Source organism: Cimex lectularius, unplaced genomic scaffold, assembly GCF_000648675.2.
Source record: "Cimex lectularius strain Harlan isolate CLEC.00 unplaced genomic scaffold, Clec_2.1 scaffold26, whole genome shotgun sequence".
Lineage (NCBI taxonomy): Eukaryota > Metazoa > Arthropoda > Insecta > Hemiptera > Cimicidae > Cimex > Cimex lectularius.
In genome coordinates this window covers 899916-922802 of record NW_019392721.1, presented here as the reverse complement: position 1 = coordinate 922802, position 22887 = coordinate 899916, and the positions used below count along the sequence as shown (strand labels likewise).

At 36.7% G+C, this 22887-nt stretch overlaps 1 protein-coding gene across 1 annotated transcript; it reads right to left on the bottom strand.

The window, feature by feature from the left end:
• Positions 1-2592: 2592 nt before the first annotated feature.
• Positions 2593-22267, bottom strand: LOC106664002 (cathepsin B-like). The gene is made up of 7 exons (XM_014389334.2): positions 22168-22267; positions 9788-9913; positions 9519-9734; positions 7010-7210; positions 6806-6950; positions 3382-3498; positions 2593-3319 (listed from the first exon to the last, which is right to left on the bottom strand). Exons 1-7 carry the CDS (start codon positions 22177-22179, stop codon positions 3117-3119), a joined length of 1020 nt encoding a protein of 339 aa, XP_014244820.1. The 5' UTR covers positions 22180-22267; the 3' UTR covers positions 2593-3116.
• Positions 22268-22887: the final 620 nt, after the last annotated feature.

Below are 22887 nucleotides of genomic sequence, written 5' to 3'. Positions count from 1 at the left end.
TCTACCGCAGTCCCCAATTTATTTATTTGTTTATCTATTTTGTACAATTAGCTTTATTTAATATAATTAATCACAACATAAATTATACTTCAGTAAATTGAAGTGTAAATATCATGGGGATAATTTGACTTAATAAAAGTAATTTTTTTCTTCTTCTATCACACTAAATAAATGCACATGTTTTCTTCAAATTTAAAAATTAAAATTCATCAACGTACAATCACATACGTTTATTTACCAAAGAAAGCTTAGAGTAAATTAAGGATTTTCATCTTCTTCGAAAATTGCTTGTAGAAGGCTTTTTTTCGAAGCTGGGTTCAGTGTATTCCAATTTCCTCGTGGTGTAGACAAAGAAAAAAGAATGAACAAACTCTTGCGATCATTAATGCTAGTGTATATAATAAAGGAAAATGTCTATTGTTAATGGAAAGACTCGGTATAAGAAATACGTACAAAACCCGAGCAAAGGCGGTAATAGGGTATGCCAGAGTAATGACCAAGGAGAATAGCCTGCAACGTCCATTTGTTACATCTCGGGTAAGAATGCCGCCCAGTAAAGAGGATTGTGTCCGCCAGGTGCATCAATCAACAGTTCCCCGTCTACAAAATCCCCTTCATCTATTAGCTCAGGACGTCGTGTCAAACGGTGCAATGCATAAATGATTTTCTACTCGTCCTCGGACACCCCTGAGGAATTTGCCCCTCTCTATTTTTCACCCGGAGACAACCTCTTGGACGTAAAGCATGGAACTGGAACTAAATCGCTGTGTCAAGAGTTGTCATATTTTATACTAAAAATATCCCAGCTCATAAAAAAAAGGTTTATTTTGTTACCACTGTAAAGTAACCACTATTAAATAAGTAAACATTACTTAATGTAATTGTTAGTAAAACAGTGGTACTGAATAAACAGAACACCACTAAATCTTTCTCACTCTCTCTCTCTCTCTCTCTCTCTCTCTCTCTCCATTTTTCTCATACTGCCTGTATGCCTGTCTATCTCTCTCTATCCATCTCTCTGTATCCATTTCTCTCTCTCTCTCGCTCACTCTCTCTCTCTCCCTTTCTCTCCCACCATCTCTCTTTTTTTTAAACTATCAATCTTCCACTTCTTCACTCTCTCACTTTCTCACCCTCTCTCTTTCTCTCACTCTCTCTTTCTCCCTTTCTCACATACTGGCAGTATGTTTGTCTGTCTCTCTCTCTCCATCTCTCTGTTTCTCTCTCTCTCTCTCTCTCCCTTTCTCTCATACTGCCTGTATGCCTGTTTATCTCTCTCTATCCANCCAAATTGAAGCTTAGGTTGAGTCGAGAGTTGCGATTTAGCGACTTTGTCCTGTTGCTACTTCAAATTGATCTTTCTATCCATCTCTCTGTTTCTCCCTCTCTCACTCTCTCTCTCTCTCTATGTTTCTCTCCCTCACCTTTACTCTCTCTCCATCTATCTTTTTTTTAAACTATCAATTTCTTCACCAAGTTCTTCACTCTCTCTCTCTCTCTCTCTCTCTCTTTATTCTTTCTCTACCTTTCTCTCATACTGCCTGGATGTCTGTCTTTCCCTCTCTAATCATCTCTCTATTTCTCTCTTTCTATCTCTCTCACTTTCTCTCCTGCTCTTGCTTCTCACTAATTCATAACTTTTTCTTTCTCTGTTTTCTGACTGCATATCTCATTTTTCCCTCACCCCCGATTTTTCTTCATGCCACCCTGTTTGTCCTGTTTCTTTCTCTCTTCAGGCCTACTGCCCATCTTTTCTCACTCTTCCTCTTTCTCTCATTTAATTCTTTCACCTCTTGCCGTCAATCTTCCCTTATTATCTCAGACAACCTTTGTCTGTTTGTCAGTTTTTCAGTTTTTATAATTGGCATTTGGCACTTCTTGAAAAAAGGAAATATGAAGTGGGAAAATCATGAAATCGCCTCGCGGGAGGCACTGAACTGAAAAAATAATCTGATAATTATTATTTATTGATTGTTTAATCATTTTATCTTTTTTTTTATTTTTAAATATTTTTTTAAGAAATGTACAATATTATAAATTGCAAATAAATTGTCGTCTGAGTTATGTGTTTGATCTGAGTCATTCCTCCTAAAAGTTGACTTTAACAAAAATTATCATATCATCAAATTAGTATTTTTTAATCAAAATTTTAGAAAAGGTTGAATAGAAAAAATTACAATTTTTTTGTGATTTTAGGGCATCATTTTGACATAAAAATATCTTTCTTTCTTCTTATTTATTTACAATTAAAAAATGTATTTATAAGTTCTAACTAAGTCCTGACTTATTGTTACTAACGTAGTTGATCAGGGCATTAAACAGCAGGCCATTATAGATGATCAGTCAAAATAATTTTTAAATTTATTTAAATTAATTTAAAATAAATATTTTCACACCCTAACCCTAAGACAAATATATAATTTTATTTATTGTTTGTAAAATGTTTTTTATATGAAGCCAATTTCAACTTTATATTGAAAAAGTTGTTTCATTGAATTTTTTACATGTACTCTTGATTTTTTTATATCTTTTGTTGAAATAAACAGTTTTTGTTTTTTATTGTTCATAGAAATTGATTTCATTATTTAAAAAAAATATTGAGCCCAAAGGCAAACTCAGGCGTTTTGTTTTTTAAAATTAGATTGTCAAAAAAAAGAATGTTTGTCGTTATGCATTATCAATTCGTCATTACAAAAATTGATAGCTTCTGATTCATTTTGGAAAGTAAACTCGAAAACAGCAATGATTACAACAGGCAATTCTGTAAATAATCAACATTTGCTGATATGATTGCATACTATGAAAGGACAGTGACTTTTTCAATAAATTAATAACGTAGTAGGTTAAGCCAAGTAAATTATCAATTAAGACAACTCATTTTCTTTATTATAAAAAAAGTATATGTATTTTTATAAAATATATGGATATGGATTTGTGGTTTATTACGTCGATATTATTTTAAAATATGCATTTTTTGTGATATCTTTAGCCAGGTGAAACATTTACGCGAAAATGCTGAAATTTGCTCTATTGTAGATTTAAAAAAAAATAGTTTATAGTAAATGTAAAATATTGGAAATTCCATAGGGGTTGCATGTTTTATCGGGTATGTCCGTTTATCTAGGCAGTCCAGCACTTATACTACTTTCAATGTTGCATTCGTTCTCTCCTCTTAAAAATTTGATGTATCCTTTATCGCCCCAGTCTGTGTTCCAGGAGTTGGCAACCAACCAATACGGCGTGCCGCCTTCTTCTCCCCATCCTAGCAAGCGTACCGCGTGTCCTCCGAGAGCGTTGCCAGTCACGTGTCGGTAAACACCTAAGAGGGGAAAAATTAATTGATAAAATGATATGATTTGTTAACTCAAAGATGATATTTACCGGTTTTGTAATGTAGAAAATCTTCAAAGACGGTAATACCGGCTTCGACGGGACCATTGGTCATAAGTTCCTTCTGGATTGATCTTTCGTCGGATCTTACACTATAAGCAATTCGTCCTAATAAATGAAAAGAAAAGAAAATATTATCATAGATAATCCATTGATAAGTTCAATCCAAATGTTTGTCTTAAAAGGTTAAAAATTTCAATGATCAAAGTGTGCTCCTTGTTAGCCAAAGTGATCCATCTCAACTATATTCGTAAGGAGAAAAAAAAGGGATATTGATTTGTACTTTCATTAGACCGTATATAAACCAATTCCATAACATTATAATCTGCTTAAAGTTCATAAGTTTAATGTGCTAAGCTCTCCTATAAAACTTTCTTTATCAGCTATGAGGCCACCACTGTGTGATTTCTCCTCAATTTTTTTCTTATAGGATTTTTATGGTTGTAGTTGTTTTACAGATGTAAAAATCAATAAAAAGAAAACGAATTAAGCGAAACTATAAGCAAATTCTTCCTGAGGTAACTGGATCGTTGGTTCGGTTAAATTACGATTTACACTGTTAATTGAGTGATTTAAATAAACCATTAAAAAAATTACACTATAGACTTACTCATCTCTAAGGATTATAGGCTATTTTATTATGGAATACAATCATAAACTTTTTATTGCATAAAACTCTTACAAAATACACAGACAGGCAAAAAATTCCACCCACTTCTAATATAACTTGATTTCGAAATATTTTTTTATATATCGAAGTTTCACGTTTTTTAACGTTTAATAATTGAGTTTTTGTCTAAAGTAAAAAAAAAGTAAAATTCTAAAGAAAATGAATAACAAAATAAATTTAAACAAATTAAAAAAAAAGACGGACAGATAAAATTTGTTTTAATTTTGTTTTAGATTTTTATTTAATATGTCAATATCGCATATTTCCTTCTCTTGCCCTTAATACATCTCAAAGATGCCTCAGCATACTTTCTACCGGTCTCGAAATGTCACTTTCCTGGAGGTTAGCGGTAGAAGAGGCAGAAAATGACGGACAGATAAAATTTGATTAATTTTGTTTTAGATTTTTAATTAACATTTTAAAATCGCGTATTTCCTCTTTTTGCCTTAATTACATCTGGAAGACGCCACGGCATACTTTCTACCAGTCTGGAAATGTCACTTTGCTGGAGCGTTAGCAGTAGAAGAGGTTTCCTGCTAATGTGGTAAAATCGGACGCTCGATCCACTGAAACGTGAACGATTAAAATATACGCCGTAATAAAATCGGACGCCGAACTCACTGACAAGTAGAAAGTCATACTTTCTACCAGTCTGAAAATGTATCTTAACTGGAGGTTAGCAGTAGGAGAGGTTTCCTGCTAATGTGGCAAAATCGGACGCTCGATCCACTGAAACGTGAACGATTAAAATATACGCCGTAATAAAATCGGACGCCGAACTCACTAACAAGTAGAAAGTCATACTTTCTACCAGTCTGGAAATGTATCTTAACTGGAGGTTAGCAGTAGGAGAGGTTTCCTGGCAATGTTGTAAAATCGGACGCTCGATCCACTGAATCGTGAACGATTAAAATATACGCCGTAATAAAATCGGACGCCGTACCCACTGACAAGTAGAATGCATACTTTCTACCAGCCTGGAAATGTCTCTTTGCTGGAGGTTAGCCCATTCTTCACGAAGAGTCCTTTCAAGATCGTGGAGCGTATCAGGCAGTGATGGACCCGGTCTTATCCGTCTTTTAGGTTATCCCATAAATGCACAATGGGGATCAAGTCTGGAGAACAGGCTGGCCAGGATAAGACCCTCATGTTATGCTATTGAAGGTACGTTTTTACTATGCGGGCGACATGCGGACGAGCATTAATCGTTAGAATAGGATTGTCGCTGATTTCATCGAGGATAGGCAACGCATGATATTTGAAAATTTTATCCACATAGCGATTGGTCATCAAAGACCCTCTACGATCGACAACCAACTCTGAGGGACTCTCCACTGAAATTTCCGCTCATACCATCACTGAGCTACGTTGAAAATGTCGGCTCTGGGAAAAATTGCAGGCTTCGTAACTTTCATTTCGCCTTCTCCACACTCTTTCACGCCCATCTGGAGATCGTACAGCTAATCTGCATTTATCTGTAAAATGTCCAACAGGCCAATCGCCCAAAGAGCAATGCCTGTGTTCTCGAGCAAATGCGAGGTGAGCAACTCCAGGTTCTGGTCAATTCTGGTACTCTTACGGAGGGAAAAGCCATCAGTCCATACTGATTTCATCTTCTTTGGGCAGTTCGTTCAGAAATTTGGACACCTCGAACTTCCTCGAGCTGAGGAATCGCTTCAACAACAGTAAAGTGCCAGTCGCAAAATTCTCAAAGTAAAAAAACGGTCATCCTGTGGTTCTATTACCCCAGAGCGTCCAGAACCGGGCCATCTATGGTAAGACCAGTTTCTCGGAAATGTCTCGCAGTGTTTCGTATGGAACTCCACTGTAAGCAGCCGCATACCTGATGGAACCACCATCATCAATGAGTGCCACACCACGCGCATCATCCTCAGCACTAAGTGGCATTTTTAAGTTTAAAAATTGAAATCAAGAATAAAAATATGAAAACTAAACAGTTTATTCCTTCAGAATTCGAATGAGACTGAGTAAGCATTTTAAATTCCGTAAAAAGTAAACATTGAAAAATCCTTTACACTTTGTTTGGATTAAGGATTAAGTGTGTCATCCACAGATGACCAAGATATATTGTAGTATAGATGTCTGAATACCACAGTATTCCATACGTACAGCCCCAGGTATTTTACAAGATCTTCCGCAGTAAGGGTAATTTAATTCCAATAAAAGTGTAGACAGTATTTGGCGTTTGAGGGTAAAAATCTTGAGTTTCAGCAATAATCACTGGTGCCATACGCAATCAAAAGCATGGACGTCGTCTAGAAGGCTTTTAGGAAGAACTGCTTAGGTTCTAGGGTTGATGCAATACCGTCAACAAAACGATCTCCATTGGTAGTTACGGAAACCGAATAGGTGTTATGTTGCAGCATAGATTATTTTGCAGGATAAGAGTAACTGCTCAAATACATTCCCAAAAATAGCTGGCGACTTATAGGACGGAACAAGGAAACATTTTAAGTTGGTTTGTGCATCTTGCGGATGGAACAGATTTTCCAGAAAGTACGAAATTAGCAGGACGCAATGACAATTTAAAGGTACTGGATCGAAAAGCATTAGATCGTTCTTGCCAATATCTAGGACCCGAAAACATGAAAAAGTGAGTTAAATAATGTTTGATTACATATGGTTTTATAGATCAGACAATATGTTTTATTAGCCTAAGATGAGAAAATAAAAAGCACGTATTTAATGAGATTCTACGTATAAAATGTTAGAAAAACGCCATACCTCGATGCAAATCGTCCTTATAAGACAGTTTGTAACCTTTTCTGCAGGTTTTTTCACATTTGGGAGTTTTACCGCCTGGAGTGCAAGGTGGTAGGGATCCGTTTATGTGATGTTCGCACGGCCGGATCTCGTACGGCTGGCATCCCTGAAACAGAAAGATTCGTTGAACGTTACTGAGCAACGTTTGCAACGTTCTTTCAGCACCTGATTACTGCCGTAGCTGCCGCCAGAAACTATGCCCGTCCTCACCCAATAATGCCAGGCAGCAGTTGGAAAACCTCCATCGCATCCGAATCCGCAACTTGAACAGCAAGACAACAAATTTTCGGCCGACAGCCGAACGCTCTCGTTACCGTTTGAATGGACGCAGTGTCTGTCAGACATCGCTTCTGCAGCTGCAATGGCCTGAAACGTATACATGCTAATTTCATTGTCAATTACGCTTGAAAATTGTCAACAGGGATCTCTCTCCTCTCTAAAGCTAACAGTCCACGAAATCTCTCAATACAGATGAAGAAAAGTCCATTTGTATTGATTGATTCTTAAGATTCTGTAGCTTGATAGCTGGATTTAATCGGTTGATTTGATAGAATTGGCCGTTTCATTCTCAGTAAGCAGTCCATTATAAGGGTTTCCTTCGAAATCTTTCTTTCAGTACAAATGAACAATAAAATCGAATTCATTGTTTTTTAATTCAAACCATTCGTTTTACATTATGATCTAGCATTAGGCATATTAATTTTTATTTAAAATACGTATAACATGGTTTGATTTATACCGGTCAATTTGGTCTGTCATATGCGTTCCGACTTCTTGCTATATTCGGTGGTGTTTTGTTTGATTAAATGGTCAATTGTAGTTCTACATAAATAGACAGATTGGTAGATGGCGAGGGGTACAGGGAACAAAATTACCAAACTATAGGTTCACCCACAACCTTCCAGGGTATAAAGGTTTTGTGATATGAACAAGGAAATAAACTGGTCAGAGAAGTACCTAGAATTGTAATAACCGTATCAATCATAGCTACATTTCAGAATGAGTCCACACACGAAAACCTCTCTCTCTCTCACTCTCGCTCTCTCACTCACTCTCTCTCTCTCACTCTCTCTCCCCCTCTCTCTCGCTCTCTCTCTCTCACTCTCTCTCTCTCTCTTTCTCTTTTTCTGTATGTCTGTTTCTGTCTCTCTTTCCCTCCCACTCACTCTTTCTCCACTTCTCTATCTCTCTTTCTTTATCTTTCAATCTCTCACTTCCTTAGTCTCACTCTCAGTTTGTCTGACTTTCTTTCTCTCTCTCTCTCTCTCTCCCTCCCCTCTCTCTCTCTCTCCTTCTCTCTCTCTCTCTCTCTTTCTGTATGAATCTCTCACACACACTCTCTCTCTCTTTTTCTCTTTCTGTATGTCTGTTTCTGTCTCTCTTTCCCTCCCACTCTCTCTTTCTCCCTATCTCTCTTTCTCTCCTTCTCTAGCTCTCTTTATTTATCTTTCAATCTCTCACTTCATCAGTCTCACTCTCAGTTTGTCTCTTTCTCTTTCTGTCTGTCTATCTCTCTGTCTCTTTCACCAATATCTCTCTCCTTCTCTATCTCTTTTTCTTTATCTTTCAATGTCTCACTTCTTCAGACTCACTCTCAGTTTGTCTCTCTCTCTTTATTTCTGTCTTTTTCTCACTTTCACCAATCTATTTCTCTCTCTCTCTGTCTCTCTCACACTCTCTCTCTCTCGTTCTGCATGAATCTCTAACACACTCTCTCTCTCTTTCTCTTTCTGTATGTCTGTTTCTGTCTCTCTTTCTCTCCCTCTCTCTCTTTCTCACTATCTCTCTTTCTCTCCTTCTCTATCTCTCTTCCTTTATTTTTCAATCTCTCACTTAATCAGTCTCACTCTCAGTTTGTCTATCTCTCTGTCTCTTTCGCCAATATCTTTCTCTCCTTCTCTATCTCTTTTTCTTTATCTTTCAATGTCTCACTTCTTCAGACTAACTCACTTCTTTCTGTCATTCTCTAACTTTCACCAATATCTTTCTCTCTCTCTCTCTCTCTCTCTCTCTCTCTCTCTCTCTCTGTCTCTCTCACTCTCACTCTCTCTTCCTTTCTCTTTCTCTCTCTTACTTCTCCCCCCCCTCTCTCTCTCTCTTTCTCTCTCTCTCTCTCTCTCTCTCTCTCTCTCTCTTTCTGTATGAATCTCTCACACACTCTCTCTCTTTCTCTTTCTGTATGTCTGTTTCTGTCCCTCTTTCCCTCCCACTCTCTCTTTATCTCCTTCTCTATCTCTTTTCCTTTATCTTTCAATCTCTCACTTCATCAGTCTCAATCTCAGTTTGTCTCTCTCTTTCTTTCTGTCTGTCTATCTCTCTGTCTCTTTCACCAATATCTTTCTCTCCTTCTCTATCTCTTTTTCTTTATCTTTCAATGTCTCACTTCTTCAGACTCACTCTCTCTTTCTTTCTGTCATTCTCTCACTTTCACCAATATCTTTCTCTCTCTCTCTCTCTCTCTCTCTCTCTCTCTCTCTTTCCTTCTCTTTCTCTCTCTCCTCCTCTTTCTCTCTCTATATATATATATATATGTCTCTCTTTCTCCTTCTCCGATCGAGTCAATTCAAGTGAACTTAACAACTAGGAACAATTTTTCCGATTAAAGGCTCATCTCTAATGTTATAAATATAAATTAAACTATGCGAGAAATATACGTTTTGACTACAGTACGTACCCAGCAGCTTCCGCAACTTCCTTGATCTCTTATTTCGAAAATTGTCGGGCAGTTCGTCCACTTTTTTCTCGCGTCGAATTCATTCGGAATGGGAGGGCGGTTGTCTCCGGTTTCTTCTTCAAGCAGAGGCAAAGTGTGCAATCCTGACATGGGATGGACGCCCATCAATTGTTTTATGTAGTCACGGTTGATCGAGGGGTGGAAATTCCGTCCGGCCTGCGAAATGAAAACTTGCAATATCCGCGGCATCTAAACATTTATCGACTTACCTTCCATGTCGAATTCAGTGAATTGATGTAATCGATAAATTCGTCGGAATATGGGTCAAACTGAGAAACTCGCACTGCCAGACCACTGCTGGCAAGTAGTGAAAGTGCAACTAAAATTTGAATCATCTAAAAACAATTACCAGATTATCATTTAAATGATAGTAAAAACATGATTTAGATGAAACATAATGGACATATAATGTTAAATTCATCGACAAAAATAACCAAAACGTCTACAAAAATTTTGACTAATAAAGAATAATAATTGAAAATTTACCTTTTTAACATTACGGATTCAATTTATCAATACAAAGGAAGGCAAATAATGATGATAGAAAAGCCTCACTGTGATCATTTTAGAGAAATTAATTCATTTGAATATCGTTTCAAATTGAAACAGTAATAAACGGACAAAACCTTGTCACAACCTTCTTATATCCTTAATTGTAAGCTATCCAGCACGGGCTTTTTGTCCGATCGATAGAGTGTGCTATGTATCAACAAATCTTAAAAATTGCATATGTGAACTTTCCTTTGAAATAAAAATTCTACTAGCAACACATATTTTTTCATCTTGTCCTTTATTTTCTTTTTGATATTGTTTTATAACTATAGTGTAAATCATGATCTCAAACTTTAGATTGGATATAAAATTTCAAATTGAAATACAAGATAGAGTAGATATATAGTATAAATATGGCCCAAAGAAAGAGAATTGTCAGGGGCTGATATAAAAAAAAACAAGGACTAGAAATCATTTAAGCCTTAAAAATTGCCAATTATTTCAGGCGGAGATTGTCGTTATTAAAACCATTACAGTTCGTGGTTCGATTGACCAATTAACATTTTTCGATTAATTAATATTTATGAAAGGTATTGGTTAAGATAAAAAAAGTCAGTGTCACGAGCGGGATTCGAACCCACGATCTTCGGCTAGATACCCACCTGCTCTACCACTTGAGCTATCCTGACCTCGATCCACTCGGACACTAACTTCCCTTCAGAGTGGATCGAGGTCACGATAGCTCAAGTGGTTAGAGCATCGCCGTATCTAGCCGAAGAAATTAATATCTTTCAATTAAATAAGGTTTTTAGTTGAGATAAAAAAGTCAGTGTCACGAGCGGGATTCGAATCCACGATCTTCGGCTAGATACGCCCCTGCTCTACCACTTGAGCTATCCTGACCACGATCTACTCGGACACTAACTTGTTAAAGGAGGGAAAATTCAAAACGTGGGGTTGAAATGGGAAGTTAGTGTCCGAGTGGATCGAGGTCAGGATAGCTCAAGTGGTAGAACAGGTGGGTATCTAGCCGAAGATCGTGGATTCGAATCCCGCTCGTGACACTGACTTTTTTTCTCAACTAAAAACCTTAATTAATTGAAATACATTAATTGGTCAAGAGGACCACGAAAACTAGTGAATTTAAAGGAAATGAATACACTTTGGTGAAGAAGCAAATTATTGGAATTAACAACGAAACAAACGAAATGCTTTTTTTGTACTCTTTGCCATAACTTTTTTATTTGATGGCCCAATTTGAACTTCTATTGAATCATTGTTTTCAAAGTTAAAAAATCCTTTAAAATGATGTGTCAGGATGAATATGGTCGTATTTGAAATTACAAAGTTAAGCTAGGCCTTTGGGGGCGTCGGTGGCGGCAACGGTTTGGGCGTTGACACGGCGCTCATTACTGTAAGGTAAAGGTCCCGGGTTCGAATCCAGCGTCCCTGCATTCCAACCCGAGATACTTAAAAATGGGCTTTCCCTGACGGTTTATATGAAAAAAACGGCCTTAAACATTTTGTATTTTTCTCCAGAAAAAGATAAAAATTTGAAACTATGTATGTAATTTTTTTATAGAATTATTGGTCCAAGAGAAATTCAGCCGGGTCATCTAAAAAGGACATCCTATATATAAATAGATTGACAAATAGTAATGAAGAGAGTCAAAAAAAAGGGAGAGAAAAAGTGGGAAAGATAGTGAAAGTTCTTTAAGAGAACAACATTATAATTAATTTTATGGCTTATCGATTTTATAATATTTTAATTTAAGAAAACTGACCTATATGGTATGTGTATATAAATGATAGCTGTTGAACAGATTACATTAAAGGCTGAAAGGTCAAGTACAAAATATTTTTATCCTGTTAGATAAAAAAAGGTCAAACTTAAAGAAAAATTGAATACGCTTCATCGCCTAATTGCGGAACGCATAGGGATCAAATAGAAATGGAGGACCAACTTTCCTGACCACAGTGGAAACGCCCTGAGACCGAAACTTGGCGCATTAAACAGGCATTAAAGTCCCGAGGGGTCGCCCTTATTGTTAATTATCTTGTCGGCAAATCCTAGTTGGGAATCAGCTGCAGGGAGATTACGATATAGGGACTTCTGTAACGAGTTGTTCGACTTAGTTTTCAAACGGGTGAAATGTTTTTTTGAGTGAGACGAATGAAGTTTATACGTATCAGAATTTACTGGCATGTCGAGAAGTAATTTCGTACTTTATATTCGGCACGGTTAAACCACTTAGTACGAAGCAGAGATCGGCGAGTCAAACCATTGACGTTCCAGGGAATTCAGGAGGTATTAGTAACAAAAGAATGTCTATTCGGACAGCCAGACGAACTTAAATGCATCTACCGATACAATACGGTGGATTGCTTCAAGGCCCCGTCAAACATTTGGAGAACAAAAAATAACCCTTCATTGGGTACAAGTCTACACAGGACCATCAATTTTCCAATTATCAAACCTCCATCAAACAATTGGTTGAGTATAAGTCTTCGGTTCATGTTGTATTCCGGGACAGAGACATGCAAAAAGGGCCATCCAGAAATTAACTGTAAAACTACTAAACCTAGGACGTGTTAGAATAGAATGTAGGACCGGCCGACATCCCTCTGGACCTTTCCGGCCGTACTTGTCCGCGACGATCTGGCGAACTTGCCAAACTCGTGTACACCGCCATACCTCTACAAGGCTAAGTTCCTTGAACTTAGAAATAGATACGCCGGTTTTCGTCTGATTTTTACAGACGGGTCCAAGACCGGCGATGGTGTGGCGTGTGTTGTGTATAACGAGGGAGTAGCCACCTTCTGGTCGTTGCCCCCTCACTGCAGCGTATACACGGCAGAGCTGTATGCGTTTTGGCACGCTCTCGACGCGGTGCGGACCGGGGAGGGCTCAGCCTTCCTCGTATGTACCGACTCCTGAGCGCTGTCGGGGCTATACGCGACCGGTTCTCTGTTGACCCTCTCGTCGTGCTCTTGTTAGAGAAATACGCGGAGTTGGAGCCTCTCGGAAAAACGGTGGTTGTTGTCTGGATTCCCGGACACGTCGGCCTGGAGGGTAACGAACGCGCGGACGAGGCGGCGAAAGCCGGTACGTCCCACCCTCCAGATCGGACCATCGCGATCAGGCCCCCTGACGCTAAACACGCAGTTAAAAATATGATAAAAGAAAGATGGCAGCGTCAGTGGGCGGGGTCGTCGGAGAGGCTCTTGCGAGTCAAGAGCACGACCGGTAGATGGCCCTCAGAGAATCTGAGCAGGAGACGAGGGATCGTCCTCACCCCACTGAGGATTGGCCATACTCGGTTGACACATGGGCATCTGCTTTTGAGCCAAAGCCCGCGCAGGTGCCCCTTATGCAGAGAAAGCTTGCTCGATGATATACACATAATAGAGGCGTGTCATACCTTGGCTCCATACAGAGAGCGTGTAGGCATGCCACCGGATTTAAGAACGGTAGCGAGTTTTAGAGTCCCCTGTTCCGCTTTTTAGGGGAAATTGGGTTTTTTTATTTTATATAGTATGCTTATGTGTTATGTGTCTATATGTTTCGTCTGTGTGCATGTATTTATTAGCGTGAATGGCGAGGGGTGAGGGTGTATATAACGTCATCATCGCCCCTCGATCGATGAAAGCGAGTGAGTGTGTGTTCGGGGTTGATGGCGGAATATTTATAAAAGTACCCCATCGACCCCAATCTAGTTTAGTTTAAGTGTAGGTCGGTGGAGGAATATCAAGTACTCCACCGACCAAACGGAATGAGTGTACTGTATGGATGTATTTAAGTGTATGAATGTATTTATTTGTATGAATGTTGTGTTTGAACGGGTATAGAATAGAGAATATAGACTTAGTGGGGGGCTGAAATGACCTAGATGTCGGAAGCCCCAGCAAAAAAATATTTAAAAAAATAAAATATAAAATAGAATGTAGGACTTTTGACTGCACACTGAAGAATCTGAAGGCATAAAGACTCGTTGCAGCAGAATTAAGACTGTTAGTTCAGGAAGAAGAAGAAAATTAGAACCTATACTCCAGTTCACTAGAAGCAGCCGTTAACTTTGGGATCTGATAAAAAGTCTTAAGCTTAACGAAGAGCTCTAAGCTAGAATGAGGATGTACCAAAAGACCGATATTGGACGGGGTCCAGATTGTAAAGAGACTGACTCCTTTTTACCAAAATCTTAGAATGAAAAGTGGAACTTGATAAAGCAGAAACAGGTCAACAAGGAAAAGAATGTTGAAGTCATTGTGAATGGTCATGTTATAGAGGGTCGTACAGAGCATGGAGTTCTGAGGATGGATTGGATGGAAGGATGGCGTCGTGTTACCCACAGTTCACAGTATGTACAAATCGTCTGTGTGTTACAGTCAGGTTTTGGACCTAGAACCTTAGTCGACCAAGTCTTCTGTTCAGTTTATTGATCGAGGATCTTTAAACGTAGTTAGTTCCTTGATATTACATTTGTCCTCGTTGCATATCATATATTTTTGCATTATTCTTCAATGAGATCGAGGTGTTCTTGGATATTGGCCTAGGTTGAAGGTTAGAACGAGTCGACCACAACTCTCCCAAGAACTCCCTTGTATATCTTTCAAGCTCGAGCTTTTCATTTCAAAGGATTCTTGGCCTGCATTGAACTATGTAGCTATATCCGATTAACAGGGGCATTTTCCGCTTCTACTTCTTCTTCCTAGTACATGTGCACAGGTTTGTTTCTTCTGCTCTTAGTCTCTATGCCTCCGGAATCTGCCCTTTCCAATCAGCAGTCGAACCATCATCATCTATCCTTCTGGTCTATTAGTTCCTAGATTTAGTACTTAAGACGTTAATAATTGCGAAGGTTCTTTGATAAACGTTTTCTTATACTTCTGTCCTAATACAATCCCATGTCTTCGTGTTACCCACAGTTCCTCCTGCGGGCAAGTGTAGCTCCGTAGTTTATTACTAGATGTGTTGGTGTCTCTTCTGCCTCTTTGCAGAATCCGCATGTGCCATCTTGGATTATTCCAATTTTCTTTAAGTGTCCATTTAACTAGCAGTGACCTGTTAAGAATCCTATTAGGATTCGCAGTTTGTTCCTGCTTCCCTTGAAACATTCTGTAATTTCTTTTCTTCCGAAATTACTTAAGAGATTCTTGAATTGCCTGTTTCCAATGAGTGAATTCCATTGTTCCTTCATTTTCTTTTTGTCCTTATGTCTGATATGGGTTCCTATGCCACAGAAGGGTTCGGGACTTGTCAGCGGTGTACCAGCTCCTTGCCTTGCAAGGGTGTCCGCTTTCTCGTTGCCTTCCTAGTACAACTACACAGGCTGTTTCTTCTGCTATTAGTCCCTATGCCTACCCACCAAGGAAGTTGTGGCCCACTCAATGTGGAACTACAGCGACGACGTGTGGTATAGTGTGGTTGAGGCTCGAGACCCCGAAACGGTTCACCTCGAGTCCTCATCCACGTCCCTTTCTCAATCCAGGTTCCTTCATTCTATCCTGTGACCCCCTCCCAACCCTTGGTTACAAGAGGGGTGTCGGGCGCAAAATAAAGGTGTAGCCCAGAGGGCGTGGCAACCTCTTTAAAGCACAAGCTGTACAAGTGTCGGCCTCGGGAGCCTTATCACAGGGTTAGGGTACCAGATCCTGTCTGCACAGACGGGGGAGAGTGCATAACCATCTGAACTACGGGGTAACAGAAATGTTCCAAAATCCAGCCCCTGTTACACTTAGATTGGATTCGTAGTGGTACGTGATGACGCCTCTGGCGGGAACTTAGAGAAGAGGCTGTCTTCTACCTGTGACCTTCCCATGAAACTTGGTATGACCACCGTTATACACCCGGCATCATGGGATACGGCGGATCGGACGGCAGCATATAGGCGTTGAGGACGCGATGATTGTGCTGGATAGTCCCCCGAATGCGTGAGTAATGGCGGATGGGAACGGGTAGTGAATCGGTTGCTCCTACTCGAGTATGCTTTGCTCGTAGGTGTTGGCTAAGCTCGATAGGAGGCTTTACCGTAGGCGGTACTTCTCGAGGGGGTGGTTAGAAATTCCACTTTAAACGAAACCGCTTCCGGAGCGGATTCAGAAGTTTCGACGCTAGAGAAGACCCAATACTCTGGGAGATAGAGTCGCCTTCTCTATCTAAGGAGTGCACGGGAGACCGAGTTGATGTATTTCGTCTTAGGTAGCCCTTTGCGCGCGGCATACGGTCTGATGGTCAATGCAGACCCGGCCATTAGGAATGGACAAGCGGAGAGCGAGGTTGTCTTGGCCCTTCGGGGCTGAGCTGCCTCTACACCAATGCTAAGGCAGTAACACCATCCCGTCGTATGCGGAGGTGCGTCAGCTCTCATCTTGAGAATCAAAACGTCCGATAAGGCCGAATAGGCTAGGTGCGGACGTTGAAGATCCTCAGAGTCCTTTTTAAGATGACCGAGTATGCGGGGACGTCAGTCCCTATGCCTCCGGAATCTGCACGTTTCAATCAGCCGCGCAACTATCATTTATCGTTCTAGTCCATTAGTTCCTAGATTTAATACTTATGACGTTAGTAACTGCGAAGTTTCTTTGATAAACTTTTTACTTCTGTCCTATAATACAATCCCATTGAATCGAGAACTTATTCTTAATTACAATTAATTAAGGTTTTTAGTTGAGATGAAAAAAAGTTAATGGCACGAGAGGGATTCGAACCCACGACCTTCGGCTTGATACGCCGCTGCTCTACCACCTGAGCTTGAGAGAGTCACGATAGCTCAGGTGGTAGAGCAGCGGCGTATCAAGCCGAAGGTCGTGTGTTCGAATCCCTCTCGTGCCATTAACATTTTTTCATCTCAACTAAAAACCTTAATTAATTGTAATGTATTAATTGGTCAAGCGGACCACGAAATTAGTCAACTTATTCTTAATCTATTACCTGATGCATATATGTTTTTAACTGCTTGGTATGCTACAAAAGGGTTCAGGACTTGTAGGTGTGGCTAGTGTGAGATTCCTGTTAGTGCAAAATACCCGACGACAACACAAGGTGGTCAGGGTAGAGGTGGAATGGTTTGGCGTTAAAACTAAAGACTTTTCTTTGAAAAAATTATAATTATACGAAATAAAAAAATCGATGTAATAATATAATTAACTTGTTATTTAAAATAGGTTAAATAAAACTATTTAAAAAAATTAAAAATCTTATTGTTTAAATATAAACATTTAAAACGAAATTCCTTTGAAAACCGTTCTATCTCTATTATCACATTACTAAATTCTAAAAAAATCTAAAAGATAGAAAATAATCGAAGATTATTTATGACTCAACAACAATGACTAAACCGCCTGTCATGACATCATTTTATTTTTTCTTTCTAAGAACAATAATGTTCTTTATTAGACTGTTAAACAGAACTAATTATACTACTGATTGATGTTTTTCAAATCATGGAAATAATTACAGCTAGACGTAGTACACACTAAGATTGTTCAAACTTGTACAATAAAAAATAATATTATTAAACAAATATTACTTTTATGTTTAATTGTTAACACAGCACAAACGCGTTCGTATTTTTCATTTTTTATAAGGTAAAAGGATAATCATCAAATTATTTCTAAATTTAAAAAATTATTGCAATAAATATTTATACAATTTGTAATAAAAAACATACTTCTATTTAATTTTTTAAACATGTTATTCAATTTTTAAAATATATGAATTATTAAATCCATTATATTTGGTGGTCTGATTGACCAAATTACTTCTTTAAATTAATTAACATTTTTATGCAGGGTTTTGGTTGAAATGAAAAAATTAGTGCCACGAAAGGATTTGAGAACACCAGGCAAAGGTCGTGGGTTCGAATCCCGCTGGTGACACTAGCTTTTTAATTTCAACCGAAACCTTACTTAAAAATGTTAATTATATGAATTATATCTAACACATCAATTGTTTTTACTTTCAAAAAAAAATTTACTCTTAATATAAGTGTTGTAATTAATGATTTAAATGACCTAACATTACTGTCAATAATTCTCTCTATTGTGCGAATTGAAATTAATTTTGGTATGAAACAACAAAACAGAAAGGTAGAGCACTGATTGTGAGGTTAGTAAATCTTAAATTGCGACTAAATTTAAGTCAATTATTGACTGTTCAGTCTTATAGCTATGAGTGGTAAAAGTGTAAACGCGGTTTCTGATGTAGGGCAAGGTAGTGTTATGAGTCCATTGTTGTTTTTTAAACCCATTTGTAAATAAATGTATGTGATGTTCGCATGAGCCCATTGTTACTTTACTTATTCGCGGTTGACCCAGATGTTCTTGAGTTCTATGGTTATAATAAAAAATTTTGTGTACATCTTACGAGGCGACGCTAGGAGACGTTAGATCACCGAATTTATTGAGATTTTTTAGTGACATTTTGTAAAAAATAAGGTTTAGAGTACAACAGGGCAAAAAAAATCTTCTTCACTAATTCCTTTTAAGTCCCCTTTAAAGACCTTAAATATGAATTTTTAGCGTAATAAAAAATGGACATTTTTGAGCAGGAGTCATTGGAGGCAATTTTTTGCACCGATTCAGATATTCGACTTGAAAAATCATAACTCCTCTGGATTTTATTCAAATTGAACGATTATAGAATCGTTGTAAAACTTTCGTTTTAAATAATAAAAAATATATGAAAATTTGCAAAAAACAAATAAGTTTAGAGTAAAAAAGGTCAAAGAAACTCTTCTATAACAATTCCTTTTAAGCCCCCTTTAAAGACCTTAAATATGAATTTTCAGCGGAATAAAAAAATTGGCATGTTTGAGCAGGACTCATCGGAGGCAGTATTTTGCACCAATTTAGATAATCGACTTGAAAAATCATAACTCNGTGAGATTTCATAAACACGACACGCAAGAATGGCACAATTACACAGAAGACAAACACTTTGTGCCCTGAAGATGATCTGAATAAAGATCGAAACGTTGGCACGATAAAGAAAATGTTTTTCTGAAACCTACATCATACCAGACCGCATCTCACGATTTCTGAATAATTATTCTTTAACAATTCCTTTTAAGTCCCCTTTAAAGACCTTAAATATGAATTTTTAGCGTAATAAAAAATGGACAATTTTAAGCAGGACTCATCGGAGGCCTTTTTTTGCACTGATTCAGATATTCGACTTGAAAAATCATAACTCCTCTGGATTTTATTCAAACTGAACGATTATAAAATCGTTGTAAAAATTTCGTTTTGAATAATAAAAAATATATGAAAATTTGCAAAAACCAAATAAGGTTTAGAGTAAAAAAGGTCAAAGAAACTCTTCTTTAATAATTCCTTTTAAGCCCCCTTTAAAGACCTTAATTATGAATTTTTAGCGGAATAAAAAAAATGGACATTTTTGAGCAGGAGTCATCGGAGGCAATTTTTTGCACCGATTCAGATAATCGACTTGAAAAATCATAACTACTTGGATCTTATTCTAATTGAACGATTCTATAATCGTCGTAAAAATTTCGTTTTAAACAATACAAAATATATGAAAATTTGCAAAAACCAAATAAGGTTTAGAGTAAAACAGGGCAAAAAAAACTCTTCTTTAATAATTCCTTTTAAGCCCCCTTTAAAGACCTTAAATATGAATTTTCAGCGGAATAAAAAAATTGACATGTTTGAGAAGGAGTCATCGGAGGCCTTTTTTTGCACTGGTTCAGATATTCGACTTGAAAAATCATAACTCCTCTGGATTTTATTCAAATTGAACGATTATAGAATCGTTGTAAAAATTTCGTTTTAAATAATAAAAAATATATTAAAATTTGCAAAAAACAAATAAGGTTTAGAGTAAAAAAGGTCAAAGAAACTCTTCTATAATAATTCCTTTTAAGTCCCCTTTAAAGCCTTTAATTATGAATTTTCAGAGGAATAAAAATATTGGACATTTTTGAGCAGGAGTCATTGGAGGCAAATTTTTGCACCGATTCAGAAATTCGACTTGAAAATCATAACTCCTCTGGATTTTTTCAAATTGAACGAGTGTAAAATCTTTATAAAAATTTCGTATTAAATAATAAAAATATATGAAAATTTTCAAAAACCAAATAAGGTTTAGAGCAAAACAGGGCAAAAAAACTCTTCTTTAACAATTCCTTTTAAGTCGCCTTTAAAGCTTTTAACTATGAATTGTCAGCGGAATAAAAAAATTTATATTTTTAAGCAGGAGTCATCGGACGCAGTTTTTTTTGCACAATTCAGATAATCGACTTGAAAAATCATAACTCCTCTGGATTTTATTCAAATTGAACGATTATAAAATCGATGTAAAAATGAAATATTTCTCCTTGCAGCCTATGTCAACAAGGCTTACCTTTTATTTCATTAGAAGTGAACAATTTAAAGTTGAAATTGAGAAATAAAAAACAGCTCAAAATATTTTCTTTCTCAGGTTCTAAAATATTTTTGCGGCGATGCTTGGGTCATTATGGGTTGTTTATAAAGTTCCTAAGTACTGTAAAGTTTCCCCTGGATCGATTAAGTCATTTCAATATAATCATACGTTTTGTGATTTTAAAAAAAAATTAATAAATAAATAACCGTAGTAGAAAGGCAAAAATTTTAAGGTAAACATGTTTCGATTATCCGAAAAAATTGGTATCCGGCAGTTTTTCGAAATAGGAATAGTAATATTTTTACAATAAAAGTAAAACAAAATTTTTTTAAAATATATTTTTCTTTTTTTTATTTCTCGGTTCTTTCTGACCCATTGGAAAGAATACTTGGATACGCTCTAATATTGTTAAACGTAATATAACAATAAAAAAAGCATTTTATTATTTTATTTACGTCCTCCTAATCAATCATATCACGTGAATTAGCACAAATCTGTGCTTGAAACTATATGAAAGAAAGCGATGCGTAGCGGACCAAAAGATGAAATTGCTACGAAAATTAGTTATGCAATATAAAACCGTCGATTCTATGTAAACAGACCGAAACAGAAAATATTCTTCTCAAATGAATTATCAATCTGCAGATTTCTTATTGATAAATAAATACAAATACGATGGAAATAAACCTATTACGTCTCACTTTTAAAACCCCTAAAAAAATATATTTTAAGTGAATATTTGAACTTTTCTATAGTATTTTAAATAAATAAATATTCTACAGTTACTATTAAAAAATAATGACAAAGAAATGGATTAAATTTTTAAAAAAATACAATTTCTTCTTTCTTTTCCTTTGTTGTTTTTTCTTTTTATTCACGGTTTGTATTAAAATTAAAAACATACACTCGCCATCATCAGCCTTGGGATTTATTTATTAATTTTGCCTATGCATTTCCGGCTGTCTCACAAGTTCTGGGTTTTTGGAGCTAGAATCATACTATTATAAATAATCATAATGTTTGTTTATCTGTTTTACATTTTGTTATATTTTCATTACTAAAAATGAGTAACGCTCATGAGTAATCCTACAAAAAAATAAATCAGACGGACGTAAAATTTTTAAACTAGATGTGATATCTGTGATCAAAATGGACGAAGATCGAATCATGGAATCAAAAAGCTTACACAAAATTATTTTACACAACTCAAATCTATTCAAAGATTCCGCAAAATCCGTAAAATAATATTTTTTTATTTATGTATTTCAATTTTTTTAATTGGGTAGTATGAAAATGCTCGTTATTTCTAGTTTGGTAAAACGTCTGATTAGTTTTATTTCTGACATAATTAATAAATTTACCTAGTGATTAACTTATTAGTTTATATTTAGATTTAGATACTGACCGATTATTAATTATATTTACAGTGTCAAAGGCCAACCTTTGTCGATAAAATCACGCTATACATGATTTAAACGATATTTAATTAAATTATTTGAAACCAACCTTAAATTTGATTTGCGTTAGTTATAAAAGTCTAAATGAAAAGATGTTAAAATAAAAAATTAATAAAAGTTACTCGGAATGACTTTAACGAATTTTCAAGCCTCGTATCAATCCTACACAGCGAGAATACGCGGACCGTGGAGGAAAAAACAATGCAAAGTATTTATCTTTGTCGAATAATAAACCGTGACAATTATTTTGACCTACCTCTCTCATCATGAGCCGCCAGGCAACTACTGCGCCCAGTTAACAGCCGTTCATTGTTAAGCTGTTTGTTACGGCAGCGAGAGATAATAGAAGTGGTCAAAGGCCATTCTCCATAAAGGGACACGATGAGATATCGTACTGTTATCGGCGTAATCGCTACTTTTCTAGAATCAAAAACAAAAATGGGAAGCAAAAAATGGACATGACATTCCGACTTTTTATCGGTGGCCAATGTTGTTTTAGACATTCCATACTTATTGAAAATTACTAAAAATTAACTATAGCAGCAAATTTTAATTTATAATATGTAGAAGTATTTTCTTCAAGAGCAAAATTCGCCCCGAAAATTTAAAAAAAAAATCCTGAAGAAAAACCTACTAGCTGAGATCCAGCTGGTAAAAGAAAAAACATCTAGGTTAAATTTACAAACGAAATAAAAAAAACATCGTTTAAAAAATCAAGACCAATGGGAAGTTCATACATCAGGCTTTCTAGCAACTCCTATCAAGATTTTTAAACTAATAATAATTTATAACATTAACAAATTTTGACTTATTACTTTTTTATATAGCTCAACAATGCACATACATATACAAAATTAGGCTCATGACATTGTAAGATTTACTACTTTGGGTTTTGGTTTGAGGTCACACTTTGGACTTATCCGTCTTGCCTGATCACATATCACTTTAACATGTAACAACTAACCTATTTTTGTGG

What these genes read in the sequence shown, in the direction of transcription:
- LOC106664002 (XM_014389334.2), bottom strand. An exon ending in GCAGCTACGGCAGTAATCAG is followed by an intron (nt 6,951 to 7,009) that starts GTGCTGAAAGAA and finishes TTTCTGTTTCAG; the next exon opens with GGATGCCAGCCGTACGAGAT. An exon ending in TAAGGACGATTTGCATCGAG is followed by an intron (nt 3,499 to 6,805) that starts GTATGGCGTTTT and finishes TTCATTTATTAG; the next exon opens with GACGAATTGCTTATAGTGTA.